Raw genomic sequence first — 20,111 nt, 5'->3', positions numbered from 1 at the left:
CTAAATTCAGAAAATAAAAACAAAAATACGGGATGCCTGGGTGGCTCAGCGGTTTAGTGCGCCGCCTTCAGCCCAGGGGCGTGATCCTGGAGTCCTGGGATCGAGTCCTGCATCGGGCTCCCTGCATGAAACCTGCTTCTCCCTCTGCCTGTGTCTCTGCCTCTCTCTCTGTGTCTCTCATGAATAAATAAAATCTTTAAAAAATAAAATAAAAACAAAAATATTAGAAAAATGTATTGGCAGAATATTTCTGTAATCTTGAGGTGGTAAAATCCATTCTTAGCAAGACAAAAACAGAATTCACAAAGAAAAAGACAGTATTTGGGACGCCTGGGTGGCTCAGCAGTTGAGCATCTGCCTTTGGCCCAGGGCATGATCCTGGAGTCCCAGGATCGAGTCCTGCATTGGGCTTCTTGTAAGGAGCCTGCTTCTCCCTTTGCTTATGTCTCTGCCTCTCTGTCTCTCATGAATAAATAAATAAAATCTTTAAGAAAAAAAAAAAAAAACAGAAAAAGACAATATTTGTTAAATTTTTTATGTGTGGTCAAATATCTGCTTGGAATAACATAAGCAAATGCCGAACAAAATGAAAACAAAACAAAAACTGACTAGAAAATAATATTTACATTACACTGAATAAGGGCTAGTTTCTTGATGTGAACAATCCTTGAAATAAAAACAAACAAATCAAAAAACTAAAAGGAAAAACAGGCAAAAGTCATGAATAGGCAGTTTAGAAAAGTATAAATAGCCCCTGGTTATTCAGCTGGACCATGAAACTACCAATATTTGACCTACAAAAATAATGACTGCTGCCTGTGTTTTGACCCTGCCAGTGATCAAAGAAACACAAAGTACAAAAACAGTAAGAAATAATCCATCCAGTAAAGCGATATTAAACAAAGCACTGTGTATAAATTTTAAATGATCATACATTTTGATCGAAGTATTCCTTTTTCGGGATCCCTGGGTGGCGCAGTGGTTTAGTGCCTGCCTTTGGCCCAGGGCGCGATCCTGGAGACCCAGGATCGAATCCCACGTCGGGCTCCCGGTGCATGGAGCCTGCTTCTCCCTCTGCCTATGTCTCTGCCTCTCTCTCTCTCTCTCTGTGACTATCATAAATAAATAAAAATTTAAAAAAATATATAAAAAAAAGAAGTATTCCTTTTTCAAAAGTATTCTTTTAATAAATTGATCCTAAAGCGCTAAAAGATATCTATAACAAGAATGCTCCTCAGAGTAGTGTAAATAAAAGAACAAAACCCTGGAAATAATCTAAATGTTAGTATTAATAGGAGATTATTTAAATAAATTATGGACCATCAGTGTAATAAAATACAAACTGACATAAAATGGAAACTACAGAATTTGAAAGAGCAGATTATAAAACAGTAAGTACAGTGTGTTCCCGTTTAGATTTTAAAACATGTATGCAGACATGCATGAACAATATTTAAGAAAAAAGAACACAACTCCTGCAGAGCAAAAAACACCATATCAAAGTCAAAAGACTTGACAAACAATAAAATGAGAGAAATTATTTGTAAAATATATCTCAGAATCCTAATATAAAAAGAATTCTTAAAAACTAAGGGAAAAAATAAAAGATAACAGAAAAATTAAAATCTGATAGATGAACAAAAGATATGCATAGATGATTCACTAAAAAAAAAGAAATACAATGGCCCAAATATCTGATATAATATTTAATCTCACTGACATAGAAATTCAAATTAAAACCAAACTAAGAAATGAAGAAGATGTAGTATATATACACAATGGAGTATTACTTAGCCCTAAAAAAGAATGAAATCTTGCCATTTGCAACAACATGGATAGATCTAGAGGATATTATGTTAAGTGAAATAAGTGAGAAAAAGATAAATGTTATATGATTTCACTCATATGTGGAATTTAAGAAATAAAACAAATGGACAAAGAAGAAAGAGACAAACATAAAACCAGACTCTATTTAAATATGGAGAACTAATGGTTAACAGATGGTGAAACTGGTAAAAGGGATTAAGAGTACACTAACAGGATGAGCCCTGAATAATGTATTGAATTGCTGAATCACTATATTGTACACCTGAAACTAATGTAACACTGAACATTAAATATACTAGAATTAAAAAAAAAATAGACTAAGATAGGTTTCTCACCTAACAGGCTGGCAAAATTTCAAAACTTTAAATTCCACTGGCAATTATGGAGAAACAGGTACATTGCTGGTAAGAATGCAAAATGGTACAAATAAAAAATAAGACCGCAAAATGGTACAATATCTATGAAGGGAAATTCAGCAATAGCTAATTAATCTTCACATTCATTTACCACTTGACCCAGTAATCTCACTTCTATGAATCTTTCACCAAGATAAACCCCCACAAGTAAGAAACAATACAGATGTAAGGGGTTATTCACTGAAGCATTACTAGTAATAGCAAAACATTGGAAACAACCAAAGTTCCTGTTAGTAATGGACTGGTTGAGTCAACTATGACATGTCCACATGATAGAGTATTATGCAGAGAGTGAGCCAAGAGAAAAAATAAGGAAAATCTCTATCAACCATCACCTAAAATAAAAGGATTTCTAGTAAATATTAGGTGAAAAAAAGGAAGACAAAAAAAGGGAGAAGACATAGTGTTTTGCCAAAAAGAAAGAGAAATAATGTTAAGTACCTGCTTGTTAGTCTGGGGGAAATTCACACACACACAAACACAAAACAAAGGATAAACTAAAAGCTAATGAAAGTGGCTACCTATGGAAACTAGGTCAGCAAAGGAAGGAATGGATGGAAGAATTCTGAATTAATGTTTTATATAATTTTTACTTTGATTCATGCAAGTGATCTTCAAATAAATAAAATTAAATCAATAAAAGTTAATACAGTTTACTATTGTAAACTGTGTTATTGCATATAGCATAGCTATTATTTACTCTTAGTAGGACATACTCTAAATACACACATACAAAAGAATTTTGAACTTTAAATTAGTAAGTCGTTGCTGGTAATGGTACATTGTTGCTGAGAACTTGGGTTTTTAACTGGGGAAGAGAGAGATACAAATATGAAATATCAGAAGGATGAAGAGAAATCTAGTGGCTTTGAATGTGAACTGGAACTATCAATATGAACTTGTGACTGTAGATCACCCTATTTCTGTACACTGGAAAGGCTAAGAAGTAATGACACCTCAGTAGCAATGAGTAGTACACCTAGTCTCTAAATACAACTGTCCACTAAAAAGAACAAAAACTCCTTAAAGAAGTAACCGATTCAAGGTCAGAGGAAAGGGAAAGTTGAACATTTAACTTAAAACATACTGCTGTTCCAGAAAAGAAGGAAATGCTCATAAGATAATAGATTACATCAGAAAGACAAAGGAGCTCCATTCCTAATGCCCAGATCAGGAACAAAGAATAATGGCAAATGATTAGAATACATTGAATAACAAAAGACTTCATGAGCTCACAGTATTATTTTTTTTAAAGGAGAAGAGGTCTTGTCCACAGAAAAGTTGTCAATTAAAAAAAAAAAAGTTGTCAATTAATGTTGAAATTATGAAATCACTATTTTTAACCAATGCAACATCTAAGTAAATCAAGGATCATCAATGGATGCTAAAACCACTAAATGAATGGATCCTATGATCTCAAAGTATTATTCTCCAATTATTTTATATTTCAGTTGATCCTTGAACAACAGAGGGGTTAGGGGCACCAACCTGTGGTGTAGTTGAAAAGCTGTGTAATTTTTTGGCTCCCCAAAACTTAACTACTAAGAGCCTACTGCTGCTCAGAAACCTTACTGATAACATATAGTTGATTAACACATATTTTTCATGTTGCATTATTATATACTATAATTCTTATAATCAAGCAGACTAGAGAAAAATTAAGAAAATCAATGAGAAAATACATTCACAGGACTATATTTATGGGGAAAAAAAATCCACATATAGTAGATCCATGCAGTTCCAATGCATGTCATTCGTTGAAATGTCAACTACAGTTATAAAGGGAAAAATGCTCCTTTACAATGAAGAGAGCTGGTCATCATCATCTTAACCAAGTGATCAAACATCACTAATAGGAGTAACTTGTTGTTATACACCAATTAACATAACATGATGTATTAAGAGGTACCAACATTACCTATGCAGTATTCCTGTCAAATACATTTAAACTAAATCAGGAAACTGTCATATCAACTCAAAATGTGTAATATTCTACAAGAGAATTTCATACTCTTTTAAAAAAGGTAAATGTTATGAAGGAGCAAGAAGACTTGTTCTAAACTAAGGAGACCAAAGAGACAAAACCAAATGCAGCGAAAGTGTACTCAGATCAGGTCCCGCATTTAAAAAAGAAAAGGAAAAAAAAAAAGATGTAAGAGAGACATTTTGGGAATTTGGGAACGTTTTAAAATGTAGTATTTATATTAGATATTCTTGAAATAGTGTTAATTTTCTTAGGTGTGAAAATGAATTATGGTTATGTATGAGAATGCCTTTATTCTTAGAAGATATATGCTGAAGTATTTAGAAGTATCAAGATATACATAACCAATTTTTAAAAGGTTCAGCAAAGATGGGAAAAACTCACATATTTACATATATGAATGTATGTAGGTCCATTTAAAGACACATAAAATAAATGTTCCAAAATTCTTAACAACCAGTGAATCTAGAGAAAGGGCATACACAGGGGTTCACTATACTGTTCTTTGGACTTTTCTCTAGGTTTGAAAATGCTCTAAGTAAAAAGTTGAATAAAAATGAGAGAAATTTCACTTCACACTCTGAATTAATATGTATTTGAGACTGGTGAAGTTTTTTGCAAAGGGCCAGTTAGTAAACATTTTAGGCTTTGAAGGCATATGGTCTGTTGCAACTACTTAGTTCTACTTTTGTAGTGCAAAGACAGCCAGTATAGGCAATACGTAAACAAACGAGCATGTGTTCCAAGAAAACATTTACAAAAACGGGCAATGGGCCAAATCTGGTTCATGGAATGTAATTTCCCATCCCCTTGGATATATTATTAAACTTTTAAAGAATGTATGGGTACATAATACTCTTTCTTCCCTCATGGTAAGTTTATAGGGCTTTTAAAATTTGTTTTAAAATTCATATTCCCCAAGATCACAGCCTCTTCTTTACAGTCTCTATACTTTCTCATTCAATGATCTTATGGCTTCAACTACTAATTTTAATAGAATTGACTCCTATGTATAGCATCTGCCTTGGTATCTTAGGCTGGATTTCTATGTTTCTGTTTCTGTTCTATGTTTATGAAGTACATTTCACAAAATTCCCATATGAATAGGGCACCAGAAGGTCAAATTTAGTATGCCAAAATAGAAACTAGTATTTTTTCCCCCAAGCCAACTTCTCCTCCAACATGATTGAATTCTACCAACTCTACAACCATCCACCTGCCATTTAGGCTCAGAAACTGGCAGACTACCCATGGAGGGAAGAGTTAACACAGCAGGTCTGAGACTGCCTATCCTTAGAAAGGCCTGCTTTCAAGGTTGGGCCTTCGCTAGCACCCAGGAATTTATTTTATTTTGGAAGGGTTCCCACTATTCCCAGAACTATTAAGAGTGGTTCACCATACCTAAACTATTTGTACAAACAATATGGTTTATGCTGAAAAGCAGCTTTCCTTGTGGAAATCTGAAATTTGGGCAGAAGGAGCCTATATAACTCTGGATACAGGTCTAATGAGCTGCCCTGATGTGGAAGAATTAAAAGCCTCCTGTGTGACTTTACTGGGAGAGGATTCCTTGAAGTATGCATCTGATTTCCTTTCAGGCATTGCCCCATATACCTTTTTTCTCTGATGATTTTTTTTTAAAGATTTTATTTATTTATTTATTTATTTATTTATTTATTCATTCATTCATTCATTCATTCATTCATTCATTCATGAGAGACACACAGAGAGGCAAAGACACAAGCAGAGGGAGAAGCAGGCTCCATTCAGGGAGCCTGACGTGGGACTCAATCCCGGGACTCTAGGATCATGCCCAGGGCTGAAGGCGGTGCCAAACTGCTGAGCCACTCGGGTTGCCCTCTTCCTGATGATTTTGTACTGTACCTTCACACAGTAAAAATTCTAGTGGTGAATATAACTATATGAGGAGTCCTGAGTCCTTCTAGTGAGTAACAAAACCCTGAGGTATCTTGGGGATCTTTGAGATACCTCATAATTTCTCTTTGTCACCTAGATATTTAATCAGTTGCAAAGTCTTCTTTTTTTTTTAAGATTTTATTCATTTATTCATGATAGACATAGAGAGAGAAAGAGAGGCAGAGACACAGGCAGAGAAGCAGGCTCCATGCCAGGAGCCCGACATGGGACTCGATCCTGACACTCCAGGATCGCGCCCTGGGCCAAAGGCAGGCGCTAAACCGCTGAGCCACCCAGGGATCCCAGCTGTAAAGTCTATCTCACTTCTCATTCACGTTTTCGTCTCCATTTCCACTGTTTCTGTCGTATTGAGGATTCCATTATACTGATTTCCTACTGTACTTTCTACTTCCCCACCTAGTTTCTTAAAACATAATTCTAATCATTCCACCTCTTAGTTTAAAAATCCTTAATGCTAACTCATTTTGTGATGGAATGAAGTCTAAAATCTTAAACCTTTAATTAGTAAGTTTGTTCAAGATTTCTTTAACCTTACTATTCTATGACATCACATACTTAATACGTCAGCCAAACCACCACATGTCATTTCCCAAACCACCCTCTCCTCTACACTTGAATCAAAAGTTTTCAATACATCAAATACCATCCCTAGACCTGTGTGAATCCAGTCTAATTTCAAGTATCATCTCCTACATGAAACTCTTCTGGTTCATTTTAACTAGAAATACTCACTTTTTTTCTGAATTTTATTAGGATGTTAGCTATTTCTATGTAATGGTACTTATTACTCTATACCTTGTATTAGTCCTACATACATATATTCCAGAACCCCCTTCTTCCAGAGTAGGGTCTATCTTGGATTAACTTTTGTATCCTCCTACAGTGCCACACAACTGTAAGCACTTCCTTAGTATTTGCTGAATGAAAAGATAAAAAAAAAAGAGAAGGCAATCAGATGAATGCCTGGTTCTAGTGTTGCATTAAAGGAGAAAATATATTCTTAGAAATGATGTTATAAGTGGGAGTTAGGTATGGTGGAAACAGTATTATTCTCATTCAGGAGCCATATAGTACCTTTAATCATACATCTAGAAGTATATGTAGCAAGGTATTACGCTTAGTTCTGGGCAAGATACTATGAACTAAATAAGCTTCAGTGGATTGGTCTCAAACCTAATCCTATCTATAAATAATACTATTCATGGAAAATGTGAGTTTAATTCCTAACAAACTTTAAAACATCTTTATAATATAATCCATAAGATAGGACTTGGCCCTATAACAACTATACCTTGGCTGTGATAATAAAGGTATAAAAAAGCATGATTTTTCTTAAAAAGGCATGAATACTTAAAACCAAATCAAATTCAATATTTTCTAGTTTATCAAGTTTAGCACATTTAGGAGGATAAAGAATATACCTCTACCATGAAACACAAAAACAAAAAAATGAAATGGCATCAACTTTTAATGGGGTAGGGGAATAATGGATATTTATAAAAGATTGTAACTGAACCTAGAGAAAAAAAGAGAGTAACTCTTCTATAATGAAAGATATCTAAATATTTTTTCTATATACACACTCTAATTTGAGAAAGAGCTTATATTTTTGCTCCATACATTACATAAATAGCCTCCAAGTGAGATGAAGCATCAAAGACAGAAGAAATCAATTTTGAGTGAAATACACTACCTCCAACAACAATGTTCACCATTTCTTCTACAATGCTCTGTACAATGTCTTGTGGCTTTTCCTCACAGTCATGGTTTTCTCCATCATATAATATGTCATTTTTAGATAATGCTTTAAAAAAGAAAAATCCAAGGAAACATTATTTTGGCTTTTTCGGAAAACTTTACCAAACATTTAAAATTAAAAACTTTCTTAAAAATTAAGAATAAAAGAAAATCTGATACATGAAACTAGGAGCTATTATAAGTTAAACCTTCAAAATTCATAACTAAATCAAATTTAAAATATTTTATAAATTCAAGTCAATTTAAAAAATGATTCACTTGACAAACTACTAAGTGATCATTCAACTTAAGTGAATTTTCTAGACTATTCCTTTAGGAGCCAAACATTTTAAAGTATTTTGAATGAAACATTTCTAACATATTTGAAACTCTTATAAGTATACATATACTGATTAGCCCAGTTCATCAATAATAACAAGCTCGTCATTGTGCCTTAATATTTGTGAGATCCTTGAAGAAGAGAGGGCTATCTGGGTATCCACCAGCCCTTCCTTACTATTTTTCTTCCCCAAAAGAATCTACATATCCATTGTAAAACTCTATTTAATAAGTAAAAAAGAATTTGGTCCCCAATTTAACAATAAAAAAGATTGAAAAGCCCATGAGAATTCCTGAACAGCATAAGAGAAACTGATAAAATTTTACTTTCCAGAGTTAGCTTACAGATAAAAATAGGATTTCCATTGGGTTTTTTGAAATGCTGCAAATATCTAAGGAAGGTTCAACTAGCACTTTGAGATGCTTTGGGATCCAGGACCCTGTTCTGTTTTACTACTCCAAATGGCATCAGACTGCGCATGAGTTTATAGTGCTAACACACCCATCCCCCATTACTATAAAACACACTCCCATTACTATAAAAGGTAGTTATACTTTAAAAGAAGTATAGTTATACTATAAAAGAAGTTTATAGTGCTAACACACCCATTACTACTTATGATTCTGGCTTCCAGAAGCCTGTCTTCCCTATTGTTCACTGCTCCTATGTTTGCTATATTCTATAAAATACTGAATGCCACAAGGGGAATTTGATAAATAAGGAGACCAAATCAGTAAACTTATTTTATAAAAAATTCAAATACAGTAACACTTAGATTCTTCAGTGGAGTAAAAATATAAATGTTTGACAAAATATTTTTTCCATCATTCTTAGGCTTTTATATATTTTTTAAGATTTTATTTTTTAAGTCATTTCTATACCCAACATGAGGCTTAAACTTACAATCTCCACTTGACGGGATGAGCATTGGGTGTTATTCTGTATGTTGGTAAATTGAACACCAATAAAAATTAATTTATAAAAAAAATAAAAATAAAAAAAATAAACTTACAATCTCAAGAGTCATAGATTCCACTGACTGAGCCAGCCAGGTGCCCCTAAGCTTTGTATTTCTGTGCTCTTATTGGCTAAAATTATCTAAAGTCTGAAAGTTAGTTCAACAAAACTTAAATATACACAGTCACTAATATGTGTATAAAATAACTAGTGAAATCAAGAGTCAATTCTCACACAAATTATCTAACAGAAAAGATTTGAATAACAGTAATATTTACTACACATAGGAAATCACTAGAGAAGCTAACTATTATGTCCAAAAAGTCACATAACTAATAAGTGACAGAGATGTAATTCAAAGCAGGTAATCTAACTCTGGAGCACTCTTAACCAATGCTTCTCAGGCAGAATTTTCCTTATCAGCTGCTGGGAGCAAACACCTATACTGCCAAAATAATCATTACTACGACACAGTGAATTATGTTTTATTTATAACTCTGTATCCTATAAAGTGACTCATACAGTAGATGCTTCCATTCTATGGGTCTCAGCCCACGTTGTTTCTTCTGACAAAAAATTTCCTAACTAGAAAGGAGGTAAACTCAGGGGAGAAAAATTAGAGAGGAAGACAAAACAATGAGAGACTCCTAACTCTAGGAAGCAAACAAAGGGTTGCAGAAGGAGGTTGTCAGCTCTATTATGGATTAGCTCTTTCAATCAGTCCTTTTATAAACTCGCAGTAAAAGCAGGTAAAACTCTGGCAAGGGCAGACTAGAAAAATGTAAATCATATAAACAATACAGATTTACTATTAGCTTGAGTACTGTGTGTACTTGAGTATTAGCTTGGATTTATGGAAATTATCCCTTTTAAAATAAAGAATAAAGCACTATGAAAAATAGTGAAAAGGCATCCAATCATGCCACTGCTGATGTTCATGTCAATATTGTTATAAAAAAAAGATGTGTGGTTAAAAAAAAAAATCCAAAGCTGAAAATATATTACAGAAGTCTCTTCTCAAAGAAAAATACAGAATTCAGATAAACTGTTACTAAGCCCTAACCATCCTACCTCTACGCAAACACAGTGAATAGGCAAGAGAATTTCCGTCATTTTTTGACACCAATCTAAGAAGGAACAAAGGGAACAACCCAACTCCCTGGAGGTTTTATAGAACAGCTAAAGCTCAAAATAATGTTTGGGGTGAAAGATGACTTCATGTGATTATTTTTAGAGAAATAAATTAGTACAATAAATAAATGTAATTTAATTTTTTGTTATCTCATAACCCACTTTTAGAGCTTGTTTGGAGGTTCTAGCAGGGGAGCGCAGCTACTCGTATACCCTTGACCGAAGAACGGTCCTCCTCTATCGGGGATGGTCGTCCTCTTCGACCGAGCGCGCAGCTTCGGGAGGGACGCACATGGAGCGGTGAGGGAGGAAGGGGACACCCGCCTAGCCAGCCAGATCAGCCGAATCAACCCTGGCGATCAATGGGGTGACAGATGTCGCAGCCAGATCGCCCTCACATCCTCATAACCCACTTTTAAAAAAGATTTTATTTGAGAAAACAGAGAGTGCCTGAAGATGGAAGAGTGGAAGGTGGAGGGAGAAAAAAAAGGGGAAAGATCTCAAGCAGACTCCATGCTGAGAGTGGAGTTAATTCAGGGTTTCTTCTCAGGAACTTGAGATCATGACCAGAGTCAAAACCAAGAATCGGTGGCTTAATGGACTGGGCCACTCAGATGTCCCACTCTTTTCTTATAAATAAATTTACTTAGAAAAATACTATCAGAGAGCATCTCAATTTCAGTGATTGCTACACATCAGGATGTAAAAATACTTTCGCATGTCAGGTGGTTACTCAAAAGATTTCTTTTCATATTTAATTTTAGTACTTTATAGACCATAATATTTTCCCAAACCAGTAACATTTTGATGCCCTAAAACTTTCAGTCATATTCCAGAAAACCTTACTAAAAAAATAGGTCGTTGTTCACTATGAAGCTAATTTTAAGAAGAAAACTGAAGTTCCTGTATCACATGCTAGCAGACATTTATGACCCCCTCTAGTAATATATTTATCTCCTCCAAAACAAGTCTGTAAATCATACTACTCATGAGATGCTAATGAATGCACACTATTATTAATAAATGTCCTATGTGTTGTAGTCAATTAACTTCGCCATGTAGGATGGAAAAATTCACATTAACATAATGTGTCTGATATTCATTAAGTCATATTACCCTTTCCACATTTCTTTCCCAAATATCCATGCCTACACTCTTCCCTTAACACATGCCCCACAACCCCTTCTCAAAAAGATTACTTTCAGCTGCAGTTGCCTGATCAGCTTCAGTCTGTTCATTTTCTGCACTGGAAATATCAGATCCATTTTCAGGTTCTGTGTCATCCTGAAGGCTTTTATCCACATCATTTGTATGGGAATCAAGGTCCCCTTCATGTTCTTGGGACATGTGATCAACAGTTTGAGGTGGCAAATATCTAAGTTGAGGTGATTCGGGCTCATGATGGCTTACTGGAGACTGTAAAAGATGATGATGCTGCCGATGCCTTTCTTTTTCCATTTGTTTGGCTTCCTGCAACTGCAAAGAAATAGAATAATTTCCAATAATAGTAAAATAAGTTGTTTAAAATTTGGAGGTATCATATTCAACTATAAACCCTTTATATACGGATCCCTGGGTGGCGCAGCGGTTTAGCGCCTGACTTTGGCCCAGGGCGCGATCCTGGAGACCCGGGATCGGATCCCACGTCCGGCTCCCGGTGCATGGAGCCTGCTTCTCCCTCTGCCTATGTCTCTGCCTCTCTCTCTGTGTGTGACTATCATAAAATAAATAAATAAATAAATAAATAAATAAATAAACAAACAAATAAACAAACAAACAAACAAACCCTTTATATATAAGGTGCCACTTTGTCCATCAGAAGAAAAAAATATAAAATATACTAAAAACACACAAAAACAAGTAATAGTGGTTACTTCTTAGAGCAATGGAAATTGGCACATAAGGACAGAGATGGAAGTCTTTCAGTATATATCTTCTCTTCACTATTTTTGGTGTTTCAATCATGTGAATGTATAACCTAAACAAAATTTAAAAACCAAAATAAATTTTTTTAAAAACCAAAATAAATTTTAATAGCTTCAGACTAATAATTCGATTATTGTCGATAGTGGATTTTCCTAAAATCAAAATTTCACTAAGGAAGGGAAAAAGTAGATGGGGAAATAAAACAGATTCATTTTTACTAATATATACAGAAACAAAATCTAGATACACAAGAAAGCAGTTAATAATAATAGTTACCTATAGGGGGTAGGGGGTCAGAAATGACCAAATTAGAAACAAGAGAGGGAGGAAATTGTCAGTGTAACATGTTATTATGTCATGTTGCCAAATGTCTTTTTAATTAAAAATAATAAAACTGCATTTAATAAAACAGCAATGAGTACTTCTATGTCTCTGCTCAGTCATCTTAATAAGGATGAAAAACTTTTATTGACAAATATCTGTGTTTTATTTTAGGATACTTGTCATTATACATACAATACCACCTATAAAACTAGCTTACTTAGAAGATGCTAAAACAGTAATATCAAGATCACAGGGTTTCACTTTTTTTTTTTTTTTAGCACTTTATTGCTTTTAGACACATCTCTTTTGGTCCTCATGGCCTAATAAGAATGATTCTCAGAATTAATTTCCATAAAGGTAAACACTTTACTGTGCCAAATATGAACATTTCGTATTTCTTAGTAATATTGCAGTTTATGTGAAAATATGAGTTTATAAAATCAATTTAAATTGAAATATTTTAATACTTAAAGTGTAGGAATAATCTTATAATACACATGATCTAAATTCTGTATTTTACAGATAAGGAAACTGACGGGCATAGTTAGATGCACAGTTGGAACTGGAACAGAATTTTCAGACCAATACTTTAGCACATTCATGAAAAAGTCAATTTCCAAATTAGCAGTGAAGAACCTATGACTTACAATCCACTCCCACCCTCAGTCTAAACTTTCAACAGGTTGGCACTATGGTTTAGTAGAGGAAACACATGCTTTGGAATCACAGACAAGCATGGTGTTGAATTCTAGTTCTATTTAATCCAGTGTCATAGAAACTCTAAAAATATCCTTTAAAAAAAATGTGGGCAGCCCTGGTGGCTCAGCAGTTTAGCGCAGATTTCAGCCCAGGGCATGATCTTGGAGACCCGAGATCGAGTCCCACATCAGGCTCCCTGCATGGAGCCTGCTTCTCCTCTGCCTGTGTCTCTGCCTCTCTCTCTCTCTCTGTGCGTCTCTAATAAATAAATAAAATCATAAAAAAATCATAAATAAAAAATAAATAAATAAATAAATAAATAAATAAATAAATAAATAAATAAATAAATGTTATTGCATGAAAACAAACCTTTAAGCATTTTCTATATACTTCTATACTTTCTAGGCCAGGGTTTCTCAGTATCAATGCTACTGACATTTTAGATCAGATAATTCTTTGTTGTGGAGAGGGGCTGTCCTGTGTATTGCAGGGTATTCAGCAACATCCCTATCATCTACTAAACTTATATTAAGTACAATGTCAGATCCTGGATTGAATCTTGAAACAAAATAAAGGACATGTGTAGGAAAATTGGTGAAATTCAAGTAGATTCTGTAGTTTATTTAACACTAATGTGTGTCAATTCCTCCTTCTGATTATTATAATATGGTTATAAAAAATGCTGATATTTAAGGGAAAGAGGGGTAAAGGACAGCTCTCTGTAATTCTGAAGTTTAAAATCAGTTCCAAAAAAAGTTAGAGGTTGATAGCTTAATTAAAGTGTTTGATTTGCATTCAATCAAACATTCTGTACAGATCTGCATTCTGTAATTATGAAGACCTGAACAATTTAAAAACATGTATAAATGATTCTTTAGCTGATCTCTTACTCCCTCAAATGTATTTCCACAATATAGATACATAATTTTTAGAGGACTTAATGACTAAATAATTTTATAGCAGAAGAGATCAAATTAGGTAGTTTTATATCTACATTAAACTCATCTAAGTTTGAGTACAATAAAAATATTATCAATTCATAAACACTTCCATGAGGATGATGACAATAAATGTCTTTCAAATTCTACTTGTGAACAACTAAAAATATGTTTGAAATTCCAAAGTCAGGGGCGCCTGGGTGGCTCAGTGGTTGGGCGACTGTTTTTGGCTCATGTCATGATCCCGGGGTCTTGGAATTGAGTCCCACACATCAGGTTCCTGCTTCTCCCTCTTCCTATGTCTCTGCCTCTCTCATGAATAAACAAGAGGAAAGGAAAGGAAAGAGGAAAAAGGAAAAAGGAAAGGAAAGGAAGAAAGAAGAAAGAAATTAATTCCAAAGTCAAACAAGTCAGTAAACCTCAAAACAAAGCAAAATAATGCCACAGATCTCAAGTAGAACTATAAGGGAAAACATTCTTCTCTATAAGCACAAAAGATTTCACTGTAATTTCCTTATAAACTCTTTTCTCTCTTTTTAAAAAATATTTTATTTATTTATTCATGAGAGATACAGAGAGAGAGGTAGAAACACAGAGGGAGAAGCAGGCTCCATGCAGGGAGCCTGATGTGGGACTCAATCCTGGGACTCCGGGATCACACCCTGAGCCGAAGGCAGACGCTTAACCGCTGAGCCACCCGGGCATCCCTATAAACTCTTTTCTGTATTTGATGCCTGTGGTATTCTTTACAATCTCTCTTTCTTAATACTTACCGCTTGGTTTTCCATGCGTGCAAAGATAACATTTAGCATCTGAGTAAGAGTAGCTTTGGCTGTTGTCTGATTGATGAGATTTTTGCTTGCTAGATAGATATTGTAACATGTTCTCACAGCTTGCAGTACAGTTCCTTCATGAATTTCTATGTGTTGAGATGTTACTGCAGTAAGTAAAGCCTTTAAAAAGAAAGACACAGTTGAAGCAATTTTCTACATCAGAGTTTTAGCACAAAAATATGAATATTTTTATATTATAATTTAAGCTTTCAGACACCAGTACACAATTTTCAGTATACACCAAAAGAATTTCTACCAGCCTTGAATACATATCATCACCTGGCAGTAATTTCCAAATAATCCAAACCCAACTATAGAAAACTATTCAATTAAATTGTTTCAGCCCAAGTTTCATCTTAATAAAAAGATTACTTAGTTTCTTAAAATGCACAGCACTAACTCTGTTGCAGCAGAACACAGATATGCTTCATATGACATATCTGTTGAATGAGACTGTCAACTTTGGAAGATACATTTTCTTATTCACTCCCAAATTTTTCTGAGATATTTCTTACAGCTCAATAAATGTACTGCTGTTGTTGTTGAAGAGGTTTACAAATAGAATAAAGTTTTAAAATATCAGATTAAATTGGAGTAAAGCATTTAAAATCATCCTAAGTGAATCTTTCAATAAAGTCAATAGCTTTAACTTACGTGAATGTTCATACATTAGGGTACTTGCAATTTCTCAAGAGCAAGAACTCCTTTTTCTTTCCTTTTATGTTGTATAACGAAAGCTATGCAGAGTCAGCACTAAGTATATGCTAAATAAACCATGAGTGATAAGAAATTGCAAATATAGGCCAATTGATTAGGCAGCTTTTTTAGAATAAAGATATGACTTGTGAAGTAAATACAGCTATGAAACTGAAAAGCTCAGAAGGGCTATATTCACACACAAAAAATACTTCATACATGTAAATGATTTCAAAAGTACTAAAAGCATAGGAAAATTTTACTGATTTACAAATATATCACCAAAACCATTTAGCAGTCACCTTAAGAATTCAAAACATATAAGAGACTGAAAAAAACAACTGAGTAACTTTTCTTTTAAGGAGTTTAATCATCCAGGTAAGTTACAGCACAAAGATTGGCTGAGTAGGTACAACAGATGAATAGGTACAAGGGAATCTGGAAAGCTGGTGCACAAATAGAGGGCAGACTATAAGGGGTCTAGAAAAGTACAAAAGAAAGTACAGGGGTCAGAGGGACCATCACATGGGCCCTAAAGCTCAAAAGATGGAATATATACAGCAAACATTTCAGAAACTGAAAAACTCTGGGAGACTCTGAGGGCCCACTGGACATATAATCTTTTAGATGATAATCAACAAAAATCTCCTCAAATGGTATCTAAAAAGCAACTAAAAGACCTCAACTACAGCTGGAAAGCACATAAAATAACCTTTCTAAATATTTCTAAGATAAATAGCTTCAGATTTTAAAAAATAGAGATTGTGAATGACAAATTCACTATATAATCAATTACCTTTATTATTTGCAACTGAACGCCTTCATCTGTTTGAGGACCCTGGAAGCAGCCACAAATTGTTTCAATAATTCTATCAATTAATTTTTTGCCTGGTGTTGTACTATCTGGAGCATTACCAGTCAAGTGACCATAAGCAATAAGTTTCTGAAATTGAAAAACAAAGATCCTAATTAAACTAATACATATATGCTAATTAAATATACATTAAAACTATAGTGTATAATTGAATATACATGAAACCTTTCAAATAAAAACATTAAAGTAAAATCAAAGCCAAGGCTATACCAACCTTTCATGAAGAAAACTTTATTAGCTATAAACACATAAAATTATTTACATTCATAATAACCACAGAAACATAATAACCACAATAAAACAATCAGGCAACATTTTGAGAAAGCCAAGTCTTAGACCTTGTCTCTGATGAATCAGAGTAGCTTACTGCTTTCTATTTAATCACTACTGATACTGCTTTTGTGAAAGTTGTATTATCACATTTAACTGGGCAAGATGGCGGAAGAGTAGGGGTCCTCAACTCACCTGGTCCCACCAACTTACCTACATAACTTTCAAAACATCCTGAACACCTACGAATTCGACCTGAAATTTAAAAAGAACAGCCGGAACGCTACAGAAGGAAGGGTTTTGGCTGCTAGCAGGGTAGGAAGGCAGAAAAAATAAAATAAAAAAGAATCAAGGGATCCCTGGGTGGCGCAGCGGTTTGGCGCCTGCCTTTGGCCCAGGGCGCGATCCTGGAGACCCAGGATCGAATCCCACATCGGGCTCCCGGTGCATGGAGCCTGCTTCTCCCTCTGCCTGTGTCTCTGCCTCTCTCTCTCTCTCTGTGACTATCATAAATAAATAAAAAAAAAAAATTAAAAAGAAAAGATTTTATTTAAAAAAAAAAAAAAAAGAATCAAGTAGGGGAGCGGCACCAAGAGAAACTAGGCTAAAGCCAGGTGACAAAAGCGTCCAGGATAGGAAAGCCCAGCCCCGGAGAAGTGGGAACTTTAAAAATCCACAAACTGTGGACCAATCTCAGTAAAGGGCTGGAGCAAGAAGCCGGCAGGGCATTTGGGAGAAGCCAATCAGTTAGGTGGGCCGGCTCCAGACAGAGATGTCTGTGCCCTGCTGCCTTCGGAAGCCGCGGCCACTGGGAGCACAATTCCAACAACACAGGGCCCTGGATCCCAGGGTGCTGAGCAAAGTTCACAATCCTGTGTCTCCCTGGGACAGGCGGAAGCGGGGAGGGCACAGGACAGCGAGAACTCTGCCACTGGGCGCCCTGCAAGCTGTGCAAATCAGTGCACCCATGTACCCATGCCAGGCTGGGAACATCTAGGCCAGTGCGGACTGAAAGACTACATTAGTTACTAGTGGGGAGACAACTCCAGAGCTGGAATTCTGGCTGCCACCATTGTTGTTTTTCCTCGTTTCACTTTGTGCTTGGGGAGAGGCGGGCCGCCAGGAAACAAAGGCTTCACCCGGCAAAGAGCTCCCACTGAGCCCTGCACCCAGCAGGGGTGAGGCATCTCCTCCCAAGCACACACACCTGAGATTCAGTACAGCAGACCCCTCCTCCAGAACCCAGAAGACCAGCTTGAAGAACCAGGGAAGAGCAAGTTCTTGACCAAACATAACTGGAAAGCTCCAGGGGAAGTCGAGCAATTTATAATATATAGAACTAGAGGGTACCTCTTCTTTTTTTTCCCCCCCTTTTTCCAGTACAACTCATTTTTATATCAGGCTAAAAATTTCCAATATTTTTTTCCTCTTTTCCCACCTTAACTACATTATTTTACAACCTCTTCATTTTTAAGTTTCCTCCTTTTTGATTTTCATATTTCTACAATTACATATCTTAGATATATTTTCCACTTCTAGATTCCCTGCAACATACTCAATTTAATTTTGGGAGATATACAGCATATTTTTTTTGTTTTGTGTTGTTTTCACTGCCTCACCTTCTAAAACATGATCAGCATGCACCCTGAACCAAGTGGAATACCGTGCTGGTTTATTCTGTGAGATTATATTCTCTCTTCATTCCCATTCTGCCCCCCTCTTTTATCTTGTTTATGTTTTGGTGGTCAATGTTGGGGCTTTCTACAAGTATTGCTGGCTTATATAAATTTTGGACTGAGCATCTTCTAACATACAGAACTTAATACACTCAGAACCAAGAGGATCACCCTCTAGGACTGCTCCCGCCACTACAACTTCCTCACCACCAAGGAAGAGTTCCTCCTAGTTCCTCTCCCTTTTTTTTTCTTTTCGCTTTCTTTTTTTTCTTCTTTGGGATTCTTGGCCTTTTATTTTTGACTACTTTGTTTTAAAATTTGTTTTTCAAAAAAAATAAATAAATAAATAATAAAATTTGTTTTTCCCTTGTAGTCCTTTTGTTTCATTTTGTTCTAATCTTTGTTTTCATTTTCTGATCTCTGACCTTGTCAGAATCAATCTAGGGTGAAATTTATTTAGGTCGTGGTTGATATTCTTGACTCAGCCGGCTCATACAGCCACTCTGCACGGAGTAAAGTGACTAGAAGGAAGAATTCACCACAAAAGAAAGAAGCAGAAACAGTACTCCCTGCCACAGTTACAGAATATGGATTACAATTCGATGTCAGAAAGTCAATTCAGGGCACAATTATAAAGCTACTGGTGGCTCTTGGAAAATGCATAAAGGATTCAAGAGACTTCATGACTGCAGAATTTAGATCTAACCAGGCCAAAATTAAAAATCAATTAAATGAGATACAATCCAAATTGGAGGTCCTAACGACAGGGTTAATGAGGTGGAAGAAAGTGTGAGCGACATAGAAGACAAGTTGATGGCAAGGAAGGAAGGTAGGAAAAAAGAGAAAAACAATTAAGAGACCATGAGGAAAGGTTAAGGGAAATAAATGATAGCCTCAGAAGGAAGAATCTAGATATAATTGGGGTTCCAGAAAACACCAAAAGAGACAAGGGCCAGAAAGCATATTTGAACAAATCATAGCTGAGAACTTCCCTAACTTGGGGAGGGAAACAGGCATTCAGATCCAGGAGATCTAGATGTTCCTCCCCCCAAAAACCGTTCAACACCTCGACATTTAATAGTGAAACTTGCAAATTCCAAAGATAAAGAGAAAATCCTTAAAGCAGCAAGAGACAAGAGATTCTTAACTTATATGGGGAGAAATAACAGATAAATAGCAGACTTCTCCACAGAGACCTGGCAGGCCAGAAAGGGCTGGCATAATATATTCAGTTCTAAATGAGAAGAACATGCAGCCAAGAATGCTTTATTCAATAAGGCTCTCATTCAGAATAGAACGAGAGATAAAGAGCTTCCAAGATAGGCAGAAACTGAAAGAATATGTGACCACCAAACCAGCTCTGCAAGAAATATTAAGGGGGACACTAAAAAAGAAAGAGGAAGCCCAAAGAAATAATCCACAAGAACAGGGACTGAGGAATGCCTGGGTGGCTCAGCAGTTGGGCACCTGCCCCTGGCTCAGGGTGTGATCTCGTGGTCTCAGGATGGAGTCCCACATCGGGCTCCTTGCCTGGAGCCTGCTTCT

The 20,111-nt window shown here is 35.5% G+C and overlaps 1 protein-coding gene across 2 annotated transcripts in view; it reads right to left on the bottom strand.

The window, feature by feature from the left end:
- ARFGEF1 (ADP ribosylation factor guanine nucleotide exchange factor 1) overlaps positions 1-20,111 on the bottom strand; it is a 143,164-nt gene that overhangs the window by 71,643 nt on the left and 51,410 nt on the right. For both annotated transcript variants that reach the window (XM_055318214.1, XM_055318213.1), the window contains exons 4-7: positions 16,543-16,689; positions 14,991-15,170; positions 11,530-11,806; positions 7,859-7,969 (exon numbers count right to left, since the gene is read on the bottom strand). In XM_055318214.1, coding sequence (XP_055174189.1) covers positions 7,859-7,969; positions 11,530-11,806; positions 14,991-15,170; positions 16,543-16,689 — 715 coding nt within the window. The remainder of the gene's footprint in view (positions 1-7,858; positions 7,970-11,529; positions 11,807-14,990; positions 15,171-16,542; positions 16,690-20,111) is intronic.

Source organism: Nyctereutes procyonoides, unplaced genomic scaffold (genome assembly GCF_905146905.1).
Source record: "Nyctereutes procyonoides isolate TBG_1078 unplaced genomic scaffold, NYPRO_anot_genome, whole genome shotgun sequence".
Classification (NCBI taxonomy): domain Eukaryota; kingdom Metazoa; phylum Chordata; class Mammalia; order Carnivora; family Canidae; genus Nyctereutes; species Nyctereutes procyonoides.
Note: the sequence above shows the minus strand (reverse complement) of the source record. Positions and strands in the feature narration are given on the sequence as shown.